This window comes from Chrysemys picta, chromosome 18 (assembly GCF_011386835.1).
Source record: "Chrysemys picta bellii isolate R12L10 chromosome 18, ASM1138683v2, whole genome shotgun sequence".
NCBI lineage: Eukaryota > Metazoa > Chordata > Testudines > Emydidae > Chrysemys > Chrysemys picta.
In genome coordinates this window covers 21,980,928-21,999,426 of record NC_088808.1, presented here as the reverse complement: position 1 = coordinate 21,999,426, position 18,499 = coordinate 21,980,928, and the positions used below count along the sequence as shown (strand labels likewise).

Genomic DNA, 18,499 nt, shown 5'->3' with positions numbered 1-18,499 from the left:
CAGGCACAAAGATCAAGGAAGACTCTGTTACTTACAGAGTTATTTAACAATAGGGTTTATAGCTAAACAACATGGAAGAACATAGCATCAGATTGCTCAGTAACTGCTATAGAGGGGTGAATTTTGAATGTGCGGAACTTCAGTTCAGATAGGAATCCAAAATGTGGGGGAATTTGAGGGTCTCTTCTCTTTTTACCCTAGTAATTAGACTTTGGCAGATCCAAAGTATACACCAGGTAATGTACCCTACACTCCAATCTGCAGGGCAGAGGTCTTATACTCTAATGCTAGGACAAGGTCATTGAATAGCAATCGTCAGGGGCCAAATTCTGTCATCCTAAACGAAGCAAAACTCCCATTTAAATTCTGGGGAATTGTGACTCAGGACAACAGAATTCAGCCCTTCCACGAGGCTGCACCATTTAATCCCTGGGGGACCAGACATTTTTGGATTGCTATTGGCTGAAATTCTCTTTAGGGCCAAATTCTGCTCTGTAACATAGGTAACTCCCACTAAAACCAATAGGATTTACTCCCATATAAATCAGAGTGGAATTTAGCCCTTGTTCTACCCTAATGTTTGTTAATTTAATGCCAATTGTTTATTGTTTACCATTATTTAATAAGATGTGCATCTATTATATTTTATAACTACACATCGATAAATTGGCATTAATTTATCAAACAAATATTCTATTAAATCCCAACTCAATGGACCACTGGATAATTATTCAAATGTTAAACTCTAAGGTTTCCTCTCTTAACAACCCTTCATAACTGGGGCATTCTGCATGTGTCGGACCAGAAAGTCTCCTGGCCCATTAGGAGTTGAAGGCCATGCCCACCATATGTGCCTGGAAAGGCAATTTCCCCCAGATTTGCAAAAATGCCTTAATTTTGACCTGTGACCTAAATGTCATGGGATATAAATGATCTTCATGAGTTATTAATGATCTCCATGAAGACAGTATTCTGTTCACGTCAGGATTTTTAGATTTGCTAAAACAGTGTTAATGGACATGCATAAACTCAATTAGTAGTTCTTGTTAATTGCTAACACTCATTTACTCTCATTATCCCCATTCCCTGAATGGACAGTTCTTCTAGTTAAACAAAACTGCCCTGTGAATTTTGCTATCTGAAATTGGGTTACATAAGGTGCATTTGAAATTGGCTCATCTCTGTATAACAACAACAACAATCGATAACTTTGCAATTCCATCAGCTATTTCAGCCCAGGGTCTGAACTGATGTTATGAACAAGAGTTAAGCCTACAACGTAGCAGGAATGGTGAGCCTTCTCATACCCACGTTACAGAGAAGTTAAGTGACCTGTGCATGGCCTGGGTCTGGACTGCAGGGGTACCAAATACATACACAATATGAACCATGCCTATGGCTAGCATGCAGGGTGTTTGGGACGTTATCTGAGGGCTAGGAATAGGGCTGATGTAACTGCGACTATGCCTATCCAGCTGACATCCCCTTGTGCAGGTTGGGGGTGAAGGTGAAAGAGAAGGCCGGGTGGGTAGGAGCATTTGCAGCCCTGAGGCTACAATAGCAATCAGGAAGTGTTGTTGTTGCTGTTGTTTTGCTGCACATCCTTCCTCGTATCCCCTGAAAGAATCTCTAGCACATGGCCCAGATACTGGGGCCATGTGCTGGGATTCGCATTTCACCTGCAGTGGGTAAGCAGCAGAGGCAGGAAACAGAATCCCAAAGTGCTGATTCCCACTCCTGGTTCTAATTACTAAACTCCTCAACTGGCAGAGCCAGGAATAGGCTCCAGGAACCCTGATGTCCAATCTCCCTCACAAGTCTACACTGCCTAATGGAGATTTAGCACACACAGCACATGCAACAGTGCTAGATCATTATATTGGCTGGGAAACCTTTCTTCCATTTGTTTAGGAGAGAGAAAAATCAGATGTTCAATCAGTTATTTGGAAGGATAAAAATAAAAAACAACAGCAAATAAATATCAAACCCCACATTTTGCAGGAGGATGAGATTTAGAAAGATGGGTAAGTTCCACGGGAACAAATAGAAAGAAAATCCTAAAACACAGGGAGACAAATTCAGACCTAGTGGAAGCATTACTATTGACTTCAATGGGCATGCATCTGCTTACACCTGATCTGAATTTGGCCCCACAGCAGGTGAATATAACTGGGCAATCAGTCACGTAATGTCTCACTAAACGAGTTCGGCTAAGAGAGAAATAATGTACTGTACCTTTAAACAACCAGCTGCTTCAGATCAAGGCAGTTGGGTTTTTTCCACTGCAGATGGCCCTGGCACGTTTTGGTTTCTGCTCAGTTTGGCTGTGCTGCCAGTTCTCTTCTCCATCTGAACCCTCCAGTGTAACTCCATCTGCAGCCGTGTCGAATCCTGCTGTTTTGATCTTCTGAACCACACAGTCGCTGCTGCTCCGTGGTGTTCGGGCTGTCGTGTGCTGAGTCCCATGCAATGCATGCCAGGCAGCCTGGACTGCAGGCAGCTTCTGGAAAAGCTGCCACCCACTGTGGTTGGCAAGAGCCCCACATGGGAGTGTTCTGGAGTGTTGTATTGCCTTATACATGGCAATTCAACCACAACCTTTCCTGAGAGAGAACTAACAGACACCAGCTGGCTGGTGGAGGAAGCTCTGTCCACTCCCACGCACAGCTCTGCAAGGAGGGGATAATTAAGAGGAACCCTCTGAATGACACCAGACATGCATTTACCTCCCAGCATCAACAGTCACCTCCTCATTCCAAGGGAACAAAATTGGCTGTTTCCGGACTCGAATCTCCAGGGATCAGCTCCACTACATCCCCCCAGTGTACATTATCATCCTGCAGCACCTTCATAATCCATTATACAGAAAATGTCTTAGTTCCCCTGGCCTCTGACTTTGGCTGCCCCTTCTGCCTTGACATTACTTGCTCGGAGCTTGTTTTCTGGGACATCAGTTCACATTTTCCTCATTAGTATTCTCACGTGCAGAACGGTGTCGTGGCTTTCAATCACTGTCTCAGCCACCTTCAGTTCTTCTCTCTGCCGTCTGCAGACTTGAACCCAAGCTTTCAAAATTCTAATCCATGGAAGCCATTGCCGTTCTCACTGACCTCTGCGGAGGCCAACATCCTTTGTTAAGTCAGACCTGAGCCCTCAGGTAACAGGACACCTACAGTAGCTAGGCTCAGAACCTAAAGGGAGGAGCTTCGGGGGATGAGGTTTAGTCTAGGGGACATTAGGGGACTCTGTCTTTCCAATAACAAACAAAATCTGTGCTCCAGTAACAAAATAACTAAAGGCAACATTCAAGTGCAGAAGAGTGAGGACACAGTATGGTTTTTGTTTTCCAGTTTTCGTACCGGCAGTAAGACAGACGCTTGGAACCAAATATACATTGTTGTTCGTCTCTTTTGAATGTGGTGGTCTGATGAATGAGTGGATCTGCACCGCACCTCAATTCTGACAGCACCCCCTGCTATTCTAGTCCTAGCCCCTGCAAGACTTCCACTGAGTGTTCCTCCACGCTGCCCTGTTCTAATTTGAATCCTCTGCCCCTGCACATCACACAGTGGCGTAGTGGTCGTGAGAGGCACACTAATGCCCATTAGGGATTAAGGTGAGATCTGCAAACTCCTTTCACTTCTGAAATAAGCCAGTATTTGAACCAGGGTCTCCAGAGACATTAGAGGAGGGAAGGAACACAACGCACCATTTAGCTTTCACCTTAAGCATTTCCCTATAGAGGCTGACTGATGAGTACACATCAATCATAAAACAATGTTTTTTGTTTTCTGGCATTCTTTCCTTCCTCCACAGGATTTCTAAACAGCCATTATACTCCTGGGGGAATTCTGCACCACTGTGCATGCGCAGAATTTATGTCCCCCACAGATTTCTTTGCTTCCCTGCAGAAAAATGACTTTTTGATGGAGAAGCAAAGGAAAGGCACAGGAACAGTTATGCGGACCTCCACAGCAGTTTTGGGTGCCCAGGGAAGCCAGTAGAAAGGTCAATCACTGTGGGGCTGGGGCTGGAACTGGGGAAGACCCAGCTAGTGGCTCCTACCATGTGCCAGGCTCAGCTGCTAGTCCCGGCTGGGCTGGGGAGGACAGGACTTCCTCTTCCCCTGCACAGCATCCGGGGCTGAGTCAGACCCATTCCCAGATTTCTTCCCCAGCTGAAGGAAGCTCTGAAAACTCCTCCTCCCGCGCTTCCTGCACCCATCGCTCCTCAGCTGCAGGGGGAGAGATCACTGTACAGGGAGCTGCTCCCCCATCCGCCCAACCCCCATACATCCAGACCCTCTCATATCCACATCCGCCTGCTGAGCTTAACCACCCGTACCCAGAACCCCCGCAATGAGCCCCACTCCCCCTGTACTTGGACCATCCCAACGAGCTACCCGCACCTGGATCCCCACCCCACCAAGCCCCAACCAGCTGTACCTGGACCCCCCTGCAGAGTCCCATTACTGTTGCACCCAGAACCCCACAACAAGCCCCTGCGCATCCAGATCCCCCAGTGACCTGCCTGTACCCAGACTGCCCAACACAGAACCCTCTCAACCCACACCTGGGTCCCCCACATTAAGCCCCTCCACACTTGGATCCTATCTTGCTGAGCCTGCCTGCCCACAGCCGGTGCACCTGGCATGGAGGGGCAGGGTCCTGGGGTGTTTCTGGGGTAGGCCCGGTCCTTGCACTGTGTCTGGATTGGGTGCAGCCTCACCACTGAATCCGTGTGCCGGTGGGGGGGAGCTGCACAGTAATCTCCCACATTCGTATTGCCAGTGGCCTGTGCTCCCCAATGCCATGCTAGAGTCTCCACATTTATTTGACAAATAAAATTTGCAGAATTTTAAAATATTGTGCACAGAATTTTTTTTTTTGGCTCAGAATTTTAAATTTTTTAGCACAGAATGCTCTCAGAAGTACCATTAGCATGTTCTGTTTTCCTGTACGACTCTTCTTGATTAAATTCACCTAAAAATAAAATGCACTTCCCCCTTACGAGTGCATGATTTGTATAATTCCCCTCTCAGTCAACTTTCTACAAGTACTGTTCATATCCCTTGCTCTGCTCTTGTGTGCTGAGCAGAACTGGTAAACAACTCTTATATTATGGATGTCACATCTATTTTCCATCTAGCTTCATTTTATCTTTCTTGAGTGGAATGTAATAGAGGCCGTATAATTTACAAAACTGTTCTCCTCCTGACCTACTGCACTTGCTCAATTCTCCAGAGAGCAAATCACACTGGAAAATGTATGCCTTTTTCTTGCTTTAGAGCTTATGTTTGGGGATAATCTTCTTTTTAAAAATATTTTCCATTTTGCCTCTTTACATTTTAAGAAATGGTTTTTAAATTTCAACTTGCTGCTAATTACTACGACAACAAAAACTAAACCAATCTCAGCTGCTAGTTCGCCATTAATAAACACCAGGTTGTCCCTATCTAGCACAATCTGCCAAAGGAACACGTCCCTGTCCCCATCAATACGCCCCCAGGTACGTCTACATTGCAACTGAAGGGGTGACTGTGGCTCGGGTAGGCATACCTGCACTAGCTTTAATCTAGCTAGCTTGCTAAAATCAGCAGTGAAGATGCAGCAGTGCAGGCTTCAGCGCAGGTTAGCAACAAGGGTATGTGCCAAGGGGACAGGCGGGCCTGTCCATCCCGTCCCGAAGCCTGCACCACTGTGTCTTCACTGCTACTTTTAGCGAGCTAGGTAGGTTAAAGCTAGTGCAGGTATGCCTGCTCACACCTCTGACAGCAGTGTAGACATAACCGAAGGCATGACCCAAGTATGCCATTGTCTTCCCTTCCACCCCTGAATAAAAACGTGGTGCCCATCTTTCAGAGCAGCAGCAGCGATGACAACCCTCTTGCTGGAAGGAGATGGCTTCCCTGTTCTATAGCCAGCTGCTGTGGGGCACAATAATGCACTGCCCTCCACACCATAGGATAACAGGTTCCCTAATGGCATGGTGCATTATTGACTCGTATGCTGGTTTGTGTGTGCACCACTGCCCTCTGCAAGATGGAGGCCTACTGAAGTACCAGTAATAGTTGGTACTTAGCTATTGCCTGCTAGGATATAAAACCCAATAATACTCCAGCTCACAGAGATCCCCTTTTACTCAACCAACAGAAGCCTGATGTTTTTGGATAACAAGGTCATGAATTCTATCCCCATGGACAACAGTGTATGAAGCCCATGCAGCCCCAGAATAGAGAACTGCAGGTTATGTCGTCTATATGACTATGGATTATTTATCTATGCTCTATGAGGGCAGGGACCGTGTTTAGGACTGCTGGATAGCTCTCCATGCAGCAGGTCCTGCTACTACTGTAAAATGGGGTCAGAGCTCTCATTTGATTGGTATATTTTTCCCAACAGAATTTTGTTTATAGAGCACACACACAAACTCCCATTGAAACAACTGTCTCCATTAGACATTGCTCTGCTAAATGAAAGTTCACACCAGAGATGGTTATAAGGCAAGAAGATTCCCCCGCACCACTCACCAAACAGATACCTTCCAACGCCATGTGGCAGGATGGACACAAAAGCCTCTTACCTCAAAACAATAGTCCTGCCCCAGAATGCTACTGTGAACTGGCTTGATGACCACTTCTTCCTCCATACTGAGATCCAGAGCCTCCACGGCGCTACTGGGGCTGAGCAAAGATTCGTGGGAGCGTGATTCTTTCAGCCTCGGCATTAGATGGGATCTAGTGGAAGAACACAATGACATCAGGGTAGTCTCTTCTCCACAGACAGCTGATTAGGGTGCATGTGTTTAAAGTAATTCTCTTAATAACGTCTACAAAATCACTGGGAATTTTTTGCATGAGATAACAGAGGGCCTGGCCCATTGGGGATTCCTCTGCAACCCCTTTGTAATTTGGTAAAGAGGCTGCATTATGAAGAGGTTTATAATAAAATGTTGGTTTACTTCACTCTGATGCTGTAGGACAAGGAAGGCAGCAGAAGCCCATGTTTGGAGGTCCCTGCAAAGATGTCTATGTGTTTTTGCAGGTACACAACCCCTGTTGCATTGGACTTTGCAAATTCAGCCCTCAGAGTTAAATGAGGTCAGTTTGGTAGGTTGGCACTGCAGGACAAAACAGTCATCAGTAGCGGTTTAACACACTCAATAACACCAGAATATACAGTACACAGGCCATACGCCCCATGCCATGAGGTGATCTGTAGGGATCGTAGCTCTACTGCCATATGTTGTGATCGTAGCAGGGATTGCAGATTTCAACAGGGTTGGGTCTGGTCCATACTTGGATGGGAGAACCCCCTCACATGGGGTTTCATCTCACATTATTTCAGAGCCACCCAGTCCCAGGTGAAAGTAGAAAGTTGTACGAAAATGGAGGGAAAACAAAATTAATGGTGCTTTCTTCAAAGCCCCAAAAGATTTGGATTTTATTCAGCTTGGGTCTCCCACTTGGGAATATAGAGCTGCGGATGGAGCTCTGCAGGGAGAATGCTAACACATGGGAAGCATGCCGCACCGTAGGTACCCAGAACTATAGCATTGCACCTCCATCTTCATTTGCCAGGAAAGCACAAATTCCTATCATGGGCGGAGCCAGTGGCTGGATTAGCACGTTGCAGCTGATGTGCTCATTCTGACTGTTACAAACACACTCACAGGAAGGAGAGAGGTGGAAAACAGGACCAGAGAGCCCTACAGACTGATTTAAATGCCCTGGAGGCACATGGGCAGCATTTAGCAGCAGGGAAGTCTACATATGGTGAACAATGCACAATTTTCAGCAAGGATCAATACAGACAATGGTGCAAGAAACTGTTAACGGGGAATCAGAGAGGGCATGGGGAAAATAGGAGTCTTTGCAGGAAAAATAAAAAAATATAGAAGGGCAGCAGGAAAAGAAACATGAGGGCAAATGAAATGGTCCCTTTATCTCCAATCTGCACAATATAAAACACTTCTACTGAGGCCAGATCTGAGAAACTGACTCTAATAACTTTGACCTGTAGAACCCATAGCAACAGTCTTAGTGTCTCTCAGGCCTTGGCTACCCTTGGGAATTCACAGCGCTGTGAAGCGCAAGAGTAGTCGCGCCGCGCAGGCTGTCTGTACTCCACCTCTCCGAGGGGAGTAGCTTGCAGCGCTGCGAGCGAGTGTGCAGGCGCTGATTACACTGGCGCTGTACAGCGCTGCACTCGCTGCGCTCGGGGGGGGGGCGTTTTCACACCCCTGAGCGCAGCAAGTTGCAGCGCTGTACAGCGCCAGTGTAGCCAAGGCCTCAGAGAAGCTGTGAGTGTGTGTGTCTGTCTGTAGGGGACAGCATTTAGGCTGCTTCAAAGGACAGGGTTCTGCAAAGAGAAGGGATTTTAGCCTTTATTTTTAACACTGTCCTCAACACAGCGTGATGCAATTCACATGCATTGTTTCAGATTGCTTCGTCTGTGTGTATTGAGTTTTGCCATTCTCAGGAACAAAGCTGAAAGAAATACTAAGAAATGCTGGCCATGTATACAAAATTCACCATTTTCAGTCACATGCCAACCTGAGACCAGAAAACAGCCCATGGTAGTGCCAAAGATAAACCAGGTACTTTGCGAGCTTAGCCATAAAGGTTCAATCCATGAGCAGGCCCTGAGGTGATAAAGGTTCAGACTCCATCTGGTTTGTCCAGTTAAAAGTGCCAGACTGACAGCCCTGCAAAGTGAAGCCCTATTTTTCTGCAGAACCGGTGCAGCACAGACAGCAATAACCAATGGGGAGGGACAGTATCTGAGGGTTAATAGACAGCTCAGTCTCCATGGGCAGTTCAGTCCTTGGTGCTCTCTATTGAGGCTGACAGCCAAGACCAATTGTGGTGGTATCTAATAATGTATCCACTGGGAACTGCACTAAGACGACCATCAAACACATTTCACACAGGACACCTAGCAGCTCTCAGAAGCTAATAATCTTTGGTCCTTACTGATTTGGGCCGGATTAGAACCAGCGACTTAGAAACAAAAGGCCATAAATCCCATTAGCAATCCTCTAAGCTGTCCACTCACCCTGGAGCACTCTTGCAAGTAAAACTGATCTTTAGGAACCGAGCAAAGTCTCTCTGTCATTTCCCAGTACTTTGTGGCAATTTAATACTATTTTTGGAGAAAAGGGGCCCACATCCTTATTCCCTGAATGATACTGCAAAGTAACTCTAATGCAGATAGATTGGTTGAGTTAACCCCGGCTGCGAGTGCTACGGAGAGAAATATCTGGAAACCGTAGAGCTGATAGCATAAACCATTAACAAATCGCTAAAGAACTCACCATGGTGACATTTATATTAAGTCTTACTTTCTATAATTTAGAGAAAAATCTAGGAAATCTAAGCAATCAGACCAAGGCTCAAATTCTTCACATGGGTAAAGTTCTGGCAATATGAACTCAGAATTCAATAAGCACCTATTGTATGTATATATACACACACATTATCGAGCCATGAATTTGTACTGCTGTTCTCCCAGTTTAGCAAACATTGCAACAAAATGAGTCAGAAGTTGCGGGTGTGGGCATGTGTGTGGTAGTGCAAGTGTGTAGTGGAGGGAACTTGACAGGGGAGAACTTTTCACGTTACATTGTTATTTAACAGTGGTTTGCTTCAGAATAGCCTCTACAGAACAAAGGACACTACAATAGGACTATGTTATCTCATTACCAAATTAACAGCATTCACTTTATACCCATAGTCTGTTTACGGCACCTTCATGCATTAAGAAACTGTACAGTCATTGGGATTTTTTCATAAAAATAAAAGCAGCAGGGAGTCAGATTGCTCCCGGGACTGGTAGCAGAATCCGTTCCTAAGCACACAAAGCCCTCAACCTCTAGGCCAGGGGTAAGCAACCTATGGCACGCGTGCCGAAGGCGGCACACGAGCTGATTTTCAGTGGCACTCACACTGCCCAGGTCCTGGCCACCGGTCCGGGGGGCTCTGCATTTTAATTTAATTTTAAATGAAGTTTCTTAAACATTTTAAAAATCTTATTTACTTTACATACAACAATAGTTTAGTTATGTATTATAGTCTTGTAGAAAGAGACCTTCTAAAAACGTTAAATTGTATTACTGGCACACGAAACCTTAAATTAGAGTGAATAAATGAAGACTCGGCACACCACTTCTGAAAGGTTGCCGACCCCTGCTCTAGGCAGCTGATATAACCCAGCCTGAGTTGGTAGCCACTGAAACTTTTCACCAGATGTCTGTGTGACGATGGCCTGTGTGAAATGAGGTAGCTGGGTCTCATGGTGTCCATGACACAAAAACTACCAACAGAGTTGTGGCTAATGAGCGCTCCTGGCTGGAAATCTAACAAGAGAGGCCATGAAAAACCTCTCCGTTAGGGCCACCCCTCCAGGATAAGCATGAACACTGCTTGGGCAGGATCTCCCAGGACAGTCGGACACCATTCACCAGCACCAAAGTCACACACACATACACAATTAAAAATCAATCAAGTTCTACTCCCCATGCTTCCCGTAACCCTCTGAAACTTGGTGCTGTCCAGACTGCCTGTTACAAGCAGTGACTGCTTTGTAGAATGTGATGTATACTGGATGTCTGCAAAGGGCACAGTACCCTTTCATTTTAATACCCACTTCTAGTGAAGGAAAGTTTATCATGTCCTTTAGTGGGTGACATGACATTTGCTGCAGGGATCCAGTTACTGGCAGCTGTAACTCCCTGTCTTAGTACCCATGGTTGTGCAGGCTTCCCTTTTGTGTGAACAGTAATAAGAAATTCCCGCTAATGCCATGAACTGCCTGGCTGACTCACTGCGGAGAGGGCACTATTATTCTTACTGAATCGATAACTCTGCTGTCCTGGCCATTTGGGAGACAGAGAAGGAAAGCCAGCCACACGAACATTAAAGATGAAGCAACTGAGAGGTACAATGTTTTCACAGCTAACGCACAAGAGATCTGGAATGCTTGGGCTGAACCTGCTCTATGAAGAGGGGCAGCAATTTGAGAACAAAAACATTATTCTGACTTTGGCGGTGGTGAAAAGTGCTGGATTAACAGTGGTGCAGTGTGAAGGCCACGCTAATCAGAGAACTGGTGCAGCAAGGGCAGCATCTGTATCAGCTTTCTCCACTTACTGCTCTGCCCTGGGCCTAGGAGGCGCCTACCTCTAGTCTGAAGGGACAGTTCTGTCTCCAGCTCCCTGCAGAGGAATCACTTGTGAGCAAAGTCGTCTCACAAGGGGCACGCGATCATACAACGTTGCTGCCAGTTCAAAGGGACAATTGCGATGCAGATATTCCTAGCATGCCGCCAATATTTTAGATAGTTTGAAAAGACCTGGCCGAGAAGCTTGCTGGACCATTAATGCTGATTTTCAATAAGTCTTGGATCACTGGGGAAGTTCCAGGAGACTGCAAGAAAGCTAATGGGGTGCCAAGATTTAAAAGGGGCAAATGGGATGACCTGGGCAATTACAGGTCTGTCAGCCTGAACATTGCGCCCGGGCAAGATAATGGAATGGCTGATACTAGACTCGATTAATAAAGAATTAAAGGAGGAGGATTAATTAATGCCAATCAACACAAGTTTACATAAAATAGATCCGGTCAAACTAACTTGATATATTTTTTTATGAGATTATAAATCTGGTTGATAAAGGTAATAATGTTGACGTAATATACTTAGACTTCTCCAAGGCATTTGAATTGGTGCTGCATGACATTTTGATTAAAAAACTAGAATGATATAAAATTAACATAGCACACGTTAAATGGATTAAAAATTAGCTAGCCAATAGGTCTCAAAATGTAACTGCAAATGGGGAATAGTCATAAAGTGGGTCTGTTTCCAGTGGGGTCCCTCAGAGATCAGTTCTTGGCCCTACATTATTTAACATTTTTATGAATGACCTGGAAGAAAACAAAAAATCATCACTGATAACGTTTGTAGATGATGCTAAAAATCAAGAGGCAGTCAGGTCACTGATTCAAAGCAATGTGGTCATTTGGTAAACTGGGTACAAGCAAACAATATGTGTTTTAATCCAGCTAAATGCAAATATATCTAAGAACAAAGAATATAGGCCATACTTACAGAATGGGGGACTCTACGCTGGGAAGCAGAGACTCTGAAAAGATTTGTGGGTCGTGGTGGATAATCCAGTAAACACGAGCTCCCAGCGCAATGCGGTGGTCAAAAGAGCTAATGTGAACCTGGGATGCATAACTAGGGGAATCTCAACTAGGAGTAGAGAGATTTTACCTCTGTACTTGGTACTGATGCGACTACTGCTGGAATTCTGTTTCCAGTTCTGATGTCCACAATTCAAGAAGGATGTTGATAAATTGGATAGGGTTCAGAGAAGAGGCATGAGAATGATTAAAGGATTAGAGAACATGCCTTTATAGTGACAGAGTTCTTCAAATCTACCTATTTATTTTAACTCTAGTGATAGAGTCGAAGAGATCTATGAGATTAACAAAGAGAAGGTTAAGGGGTGACTTGATTACAGTCTGTGTGTCTCTACATGTGGCACAAACATTTAATAATTGGCCTGTCAATGTAGCAGAGAAAGATATAATGCAATCCAGTGGCTGGAAGTTGAAGCAAGACAAATTTACATTGGAAATAGGGTGTAAATTTTTGCCAGTCAGGGCAATTAACCATTGGAACAATTTACTAAAGGCCAAAGTCTCCATCACTGGTCATTTTAAAATCAAGATTGGATGTTTCTCTAAAAGTAATGCTCTGGGAATTATTTGGGGGAAGTTCTGTGGCATATGTTATACAGGAGGTCAGACTAGATCAGGGGTAGGCAACCTATGGCACGTGAGCGGATTTTCAGTGACACTCAGACTGCCTGGGTCCTGGCCACCAGTCCGGGGGGCTCTGCATTTTAATTTAATTTTAAATGAAGCTTCTTAAACATTTTAAAAACCTTATTTACTTTACATACAACAATAGTTTAGTTATATATTATAGACTTATAGAAAGAGACCTTCTAAAAACATTAAAATGTATGACTGGCACCTATTAGATTAGAGTGAATAAATGAAGACTGAGCACACCACTTCTGAAAGGTTGCCGACCCCTGGACTAGATGATCACAACGGTCCCCTCTGGCTCTGCAATCTATGAACAGCTATGTAAAACTAGTACAGAACTTCTTGTTGTCAGAACAACTCATGAATGACCAGAGCATCTGTAAATCCATCCTCTTCCCTTCCTCATTTTCAGAATCTGAGACCATGATAGCCCCCAGCCACCTAACCAAGCAGTACAGATAGTGTTCGCTTACTATATATACACACTTCCAGGACTGGGAGGTGTTTCCTTCAAATACATCTCCCCACAGTCACATTTTGAAATATAGCATGTGCACACAGCCAATTTCTTTCTTTAATAATACACTATGTATTCTGGCTCCCGTCTTGGTTTACATGAGCAAATCAAATTAGGTTGTTAGGCTTTTATAAGTGCAGCAGATAAATCCACCAGGTCAGAGAGTTCTCATTGGAGGAACTGTGTCTCTGAACAGCACATTGGGTTTGTTTTGCCACGTGCCTTATTTTAATCCTTTTCTGTGTCTCCAAGGTTCAGTTTAAATGGAAGGGGGGAAAATCTCATAAAATCTCACATCAGTTTTAAAGAGAAACAACAGCATTACCCCTCTTGGCACTGTCCTGGACGGTCCAACAGAGAGGCAGCCAAAACCTAGTTATTGAAGAAAAATGTTTACTACCCAAGAGCAGGGAAAGAGGATTGTTTTTCTAAATAATAAACCTAATGGAACATTTCAGCATTAAGAGATTCTAATGCTCTTGGTGTGACTCTTTAATAAACAGCCGGAATTAGGGATGCTGAATATTATTATTTAGATTGCAGCAATACTCCAAGCATACTGGTGTTTTGTCGACACAGAGGGTAAGTTTACACAGGGATAAAAAAAATCCACGCCTGGCCCGGGTCAGCTGGCTTGGGCTTGCGGGGCTGAAAAATTGCCGTGTGGACATTTGGGCTTGACCCTGAGCTCTGAGATTCTGCAAGGATCAACTGTCAGCAGGCCAGCTAACCTGACTGACAATGTGCCAGGGATTGGTAATGTGGTATGCAGCCTTTCACTTCCACGTCATGAGATGAATCTAAGCCTAGTAGGCTAATGTCCTGCTGGAGCAACTCAGTTGTACACAGGAGGGACCATCAGCAGAGCTCAGTCTCCGCGCTCAATTCCAGAACTCGGCCCCTCTGCTGAGGCTCCAAACAAGGACCGCATTTAGGCCTTGTCCACTTATGGAGTCATTGTTCGATGTGTGACACTCAGATTGTGGAATCTGAGTGTTCACATGGAGGTATTCTGGTGTAGTTAATCTGCTTTAAATCCACACCCTGCCTTATTCTGGAATATTATCTTCCACATATAGACAACCTCTTAAAAGGGCAACATCCACATACAACCTCCACAGTTTTAGTTTCAGGCTGCACCTGCCTAATTCACCTGTTGATTTGTGTGTGTTTACGATGATAATTTTCCTGGTTTTTAAAATGTTTCCCTCTCCCCTATTGCTGAAAGGCACCCAACAGGGGGAACTGAGTATAGATAGAGGGGACAAGCCACAAAGTGCTGTCAATTGCACTAAGTAAACAAATGGAAAAGAAGAAGAAGATGGCTTCTTGAATATCTTCCAGTTCTGCTCTTCAGTGTCCCTTGGAACAGCAGCAGGTAAGAAAGGTCCAGAGAGAGGTGTGATTTCTAAGATGAAGGTTCCCCTTTAACACCAGGAGCAGTGCTGGACACAGAGTGAGGCTGAGACCATCAGACTTAGTTCACACAGGACATCCCACTGCCATCAGAGGGTAACATGTTTTGGTTATCAACCTGCTGGGACCTAGGTTTGGTCTGGTGACTTGGAGGTGAACGGTTCTGCATCCCATTACAAATGCTAGGAGCCATTTGGTTCCCTCAGATTTTACTACACTTCCTGGTCAGGTAACTGGCAAACACAGGGAAAATTCATGACATCAATTCCAAATCACTTATCGAGGGCTAACAATTCTCCCCTCCCACCACACAGGGGAATCTCCGAGGCTGTTCTGCTGTCCCCTACGTGCACACTACTCCTGTGGGGCATCCTGCACATGTCAGAGGAGCAGAGCCGCCAGGAAGGGATCGGCTGTGCAGCCTGAAGAGGAGAATCTAGCTGCTTCCAGCCTGGGGATTATGGAATGTTTGTTATGACTGAGAGCAAAGTGGACAACTCTGTGGAATTAATTTGCATCATAAAACAAAGAAGGATTTTGTCCCTTTGCAGCTGAAAATAAATCAAACATTATCCTTTTTGACTGGTCAGTAGTTGCATGGGACATTCCAGTGAGAGCAGGAATGAAGTCAGGCTCTTCTGCTCCACAAACACAGCCCCCCTGCAATGTAGGCTACTGGAGAATCTGCTTTATCTGCAGTTGTATCATGACGTATGTCCTCTGCATGGGGCATCAGTTAACAGTCAGTCACATAATGAACACATAATTACATTTAATAGGTCCTGCCCTCATTTTGAGGTGATCCTCAATTTTAATCAACAGGGGAAATAATTACAACCAGAGGGACTCCATCAATTCAAACAAGGCTCCAAATTTTGATTTTGTACAAACAAAGCTTCTCAAAACCCAAGCGATGGTGCCGTATTTTTTTAATCTTTTAAATTCCCTGGGAACGCCTGTTTATTTGCTTAACAAAATATTCCCTGGGAAGGACAGTTGGTGAGAACCTGAAAGGGAGTCATTATAAACAGTGGAGAAGCTAACTTGATTGATTTGCATTCTGCAAAGTGAGAGAAATTGCAAAAAGTAAAGAAAGCACACCGAGAGAGAAGAATAAAAGGGAATTCAAAAAATTTGCTCAGTTTCAATAATGTAAACTGTTATCAGCAACCTAGAGAAATCAACGGCTTTCTTGACAACACAGGACTTTGAGACTGGCAATATCCCTTTGACAGAAACGGAGGGTCTCAACAACGATGTATAGAAACACCAGGTCTCATTCTCATCTCACGCCAGTGTAAATCAGCAATAACTCCAGTGAAGTTAATGGTATTATCTCTGTGTACAACGGATGGAAGTGAGAGAAGAATCAGGCCCACCATTCTTCAGAGTGGCACAGCATGGCATGAAGAACTAACAAGTCTCAAATTGCCAAAAGTGACAGGGTGAGATTCTGATCACACTGACACCAGAATGTTCACGACAAACTCCAGGTGTAAAGCTGGTGTGAAAGCAGAATCAACCACACAGACTTTGGATATCCCATTGCATTGCCAGCCTGCTCCGGAGGTGACGGGGACAGGACCTGGGGCAATCTCCCCCTTATTCACTAACATCATTTTGCTGCAACTTAATTCAAGAGGCAGCAGCAGGATGAGGCGGAAAAAGCAAGCCCGAGCTCTTTCCTTCTGGATTGCCCATGAGGGGAGGAGGCTGGCAAGCTGCACTTCCCTGTAACACTAAGGTGTCAGCTCCAGGCACCAGATCGTGGCTGGCTGCTGAAGTCAATGATGACGTTTTTAAAAATAACAAACATGGGGACCACAGCTGGGTCTCTGCTAAAAATAAGCCACTTGGTGGGGAGAAATTGACTAAAAGCAAATTGCAGGCTTGCGTCAAACAATGTCAACCCGGCAGTGGTATCACCCTGGGTGAGGTTGCTTCATCCTCACTTCCAGTTCCCAGCATGGACAGTACATCCCCAGGACGTGCCTCTGTGCTAGCACACGACATCTCGTCAGTCACCGGGCAGTTCACTCGCGCCGGTGATGTGCTAACCAACTCGGCCTGGGGATTTCTGAATCCACGAAAGGCTAAACTGCTGCTCACTCTAATACCTCCCTTTGTGACAAACCAACACATTCTAAGTGGGCATCGAGCAGCCACTCTCACAGGTAACTTCACAAAGATCTGCTCCCCATCCGGACCCAGAGGGCTGAGCACAGAAGGGGAATTAAGGGCACTCGGCAGTTTGCAGGAACCAGTCCTGAATCTTTAGCTACTCCTTGTTCTAAGAAGCCCCTCCCTCTCGCAGCTGCTGCCTGCGCAGGACTGTACGGATACCTCTGGGCAGGCACCGCTTTCTGCAGTGCTCTCCATCCTTTGCTATTTCTGTTCGGTGCACCGAAAAGTAAAAGCTTCCCCCCTTCCCAACCCATTCTACACTGACACCCATCCGGCCAAAGGTTGCTTTCACACTCCCCCAGGGTGCGTGCACACGGACACGCACACGCACAGAGAGAAGGCTCTCAATTCCTTACCATAGGGCCCAGATTTTCAACTCTTCTTAACTCTGCCACAGCTCCTCTGTCCACCAGGCCAGTTGTCTGGCTTTGCAGAAAGCTTATAAAAATCCACCCTCCGTAACAGAAACTCCCCCCCATACAAACCTCCTGGAGGTTTTTTCCTGTCCCCCTTTCTCATCCCATCCCTTCCATAGGCCTAGCTGAACTGGATATGCAAAAGCAGTTCAAGCTTCAGCTCGGCTCTTGATGCCATCTGATTGGCTGTTCTGTAGCTGGGTAGGAGAGCTACAATCACCATAAATGTCAACATTAGTGCGGTTACTGGTGAGCATTGCTGTGCTGGCCTGGCCTGGCCTGCTGTTCAGAGCACAGGCATGAGAGACACAAAATACACTAACTAATGCACTCCGGAGAAGGCAGCTCTCCTATCCTCCAGGGGAAGCAATTAAACAGCTGGGAAATGGCCTAATGGCACCATGCTCTGCTGCATTCGGTTTAAATCAAGGAAAACATTTGGACAACAATATCCTGGGACCTCCTGGAGCTCTGGAAGTGAACGGGAACAGGTCCAGTGGTTGGGAAGAGCTGGGGTGACTGTACTCTAAGGGGACCTCTGAATCAGCTTCTGCCAGCTTGCCGGCCGGCTCAGAGTTCTTACCAAGATTCTCTCTGCTCAGGCCGGAGGGGGCTGCAGGGTCCAGGGCATCTATTCCAGCAGTTAGCCATGGTGGAAATGCAGCTATGGAGCAAGAGCTGCGAATAGCTTCCCCTCTCACATTAGCTTCACAGAGAAATAATGCAGCCAACCAAGAGACATGCTGGCCACACACCTGCCCTCTGAAATGAGGCCCCTGTAAGTCAGAGACGGCATTGTGACAATTAACAGCATCTCCTGCAGAAAAATCAGAGAGTTTCCCGGAGGAGTCTCAAAAGGCCAGGGCAAACCAAGGCTGTGTTGCAACATAATCAGCTGTTTGAAAAATATATTCTCCTCACAGAGGTGCTAACACCGCTTCGGTTGATTACCGCTGAAAACTAGTTTAGAAACCTAATTTGCTTCCCACCAATCATGCTCATTTGCTGCTCCTTTGCAGCCTAGCCAGCAAAACCGGCCCAGGGCCTTTCACCTCATTTTATAGGGTTACCATACGTCCGGATTTTCCCGGACATGTCCAGCTTTTTGGGCCTCAAATCCCCGTCCGG

The 18,499-nt window shown here is 45.6% G+C and overlaps 1 protein-coding gene across 27 annotated transcripts in view; it reads right to left on the bottom strand.

Annotated features, from left to right (window-relative positions):
• The window catches only part of DAB2IP (DAB2 interacting protein), a 411,471-nt gene that overhangs the window by 66,046 nt on the left and 326,926 nt on the right, over positions 1–18,499 (bottom strand). For 24 of the 27 annotated variants that reach the window (XR_002888995.3, XR_010593580.1, XR_010593579.1 and 21 more), the window contains one exon: positions 6,583–6,736. Coding sequence is in view for 21 of the 27 variants with exons in the window: in XM_042854396.2 (XP_042710330.1) it covers positions 6,583–6,736 (154 nt within the window). In the remaining 6 variants the exon portion in view is untranslated. Of the gene's footprint in view, positions 1–2,235; positions 3,113–6,582; positions 6,737–17,311; positions 17,471–18,499 lie in introns of those variants that run through there. The other 3 variants (XM_065572100.1, XM_042854399.2, XM_042854398.2) reach the window with 2 other exon arrangements.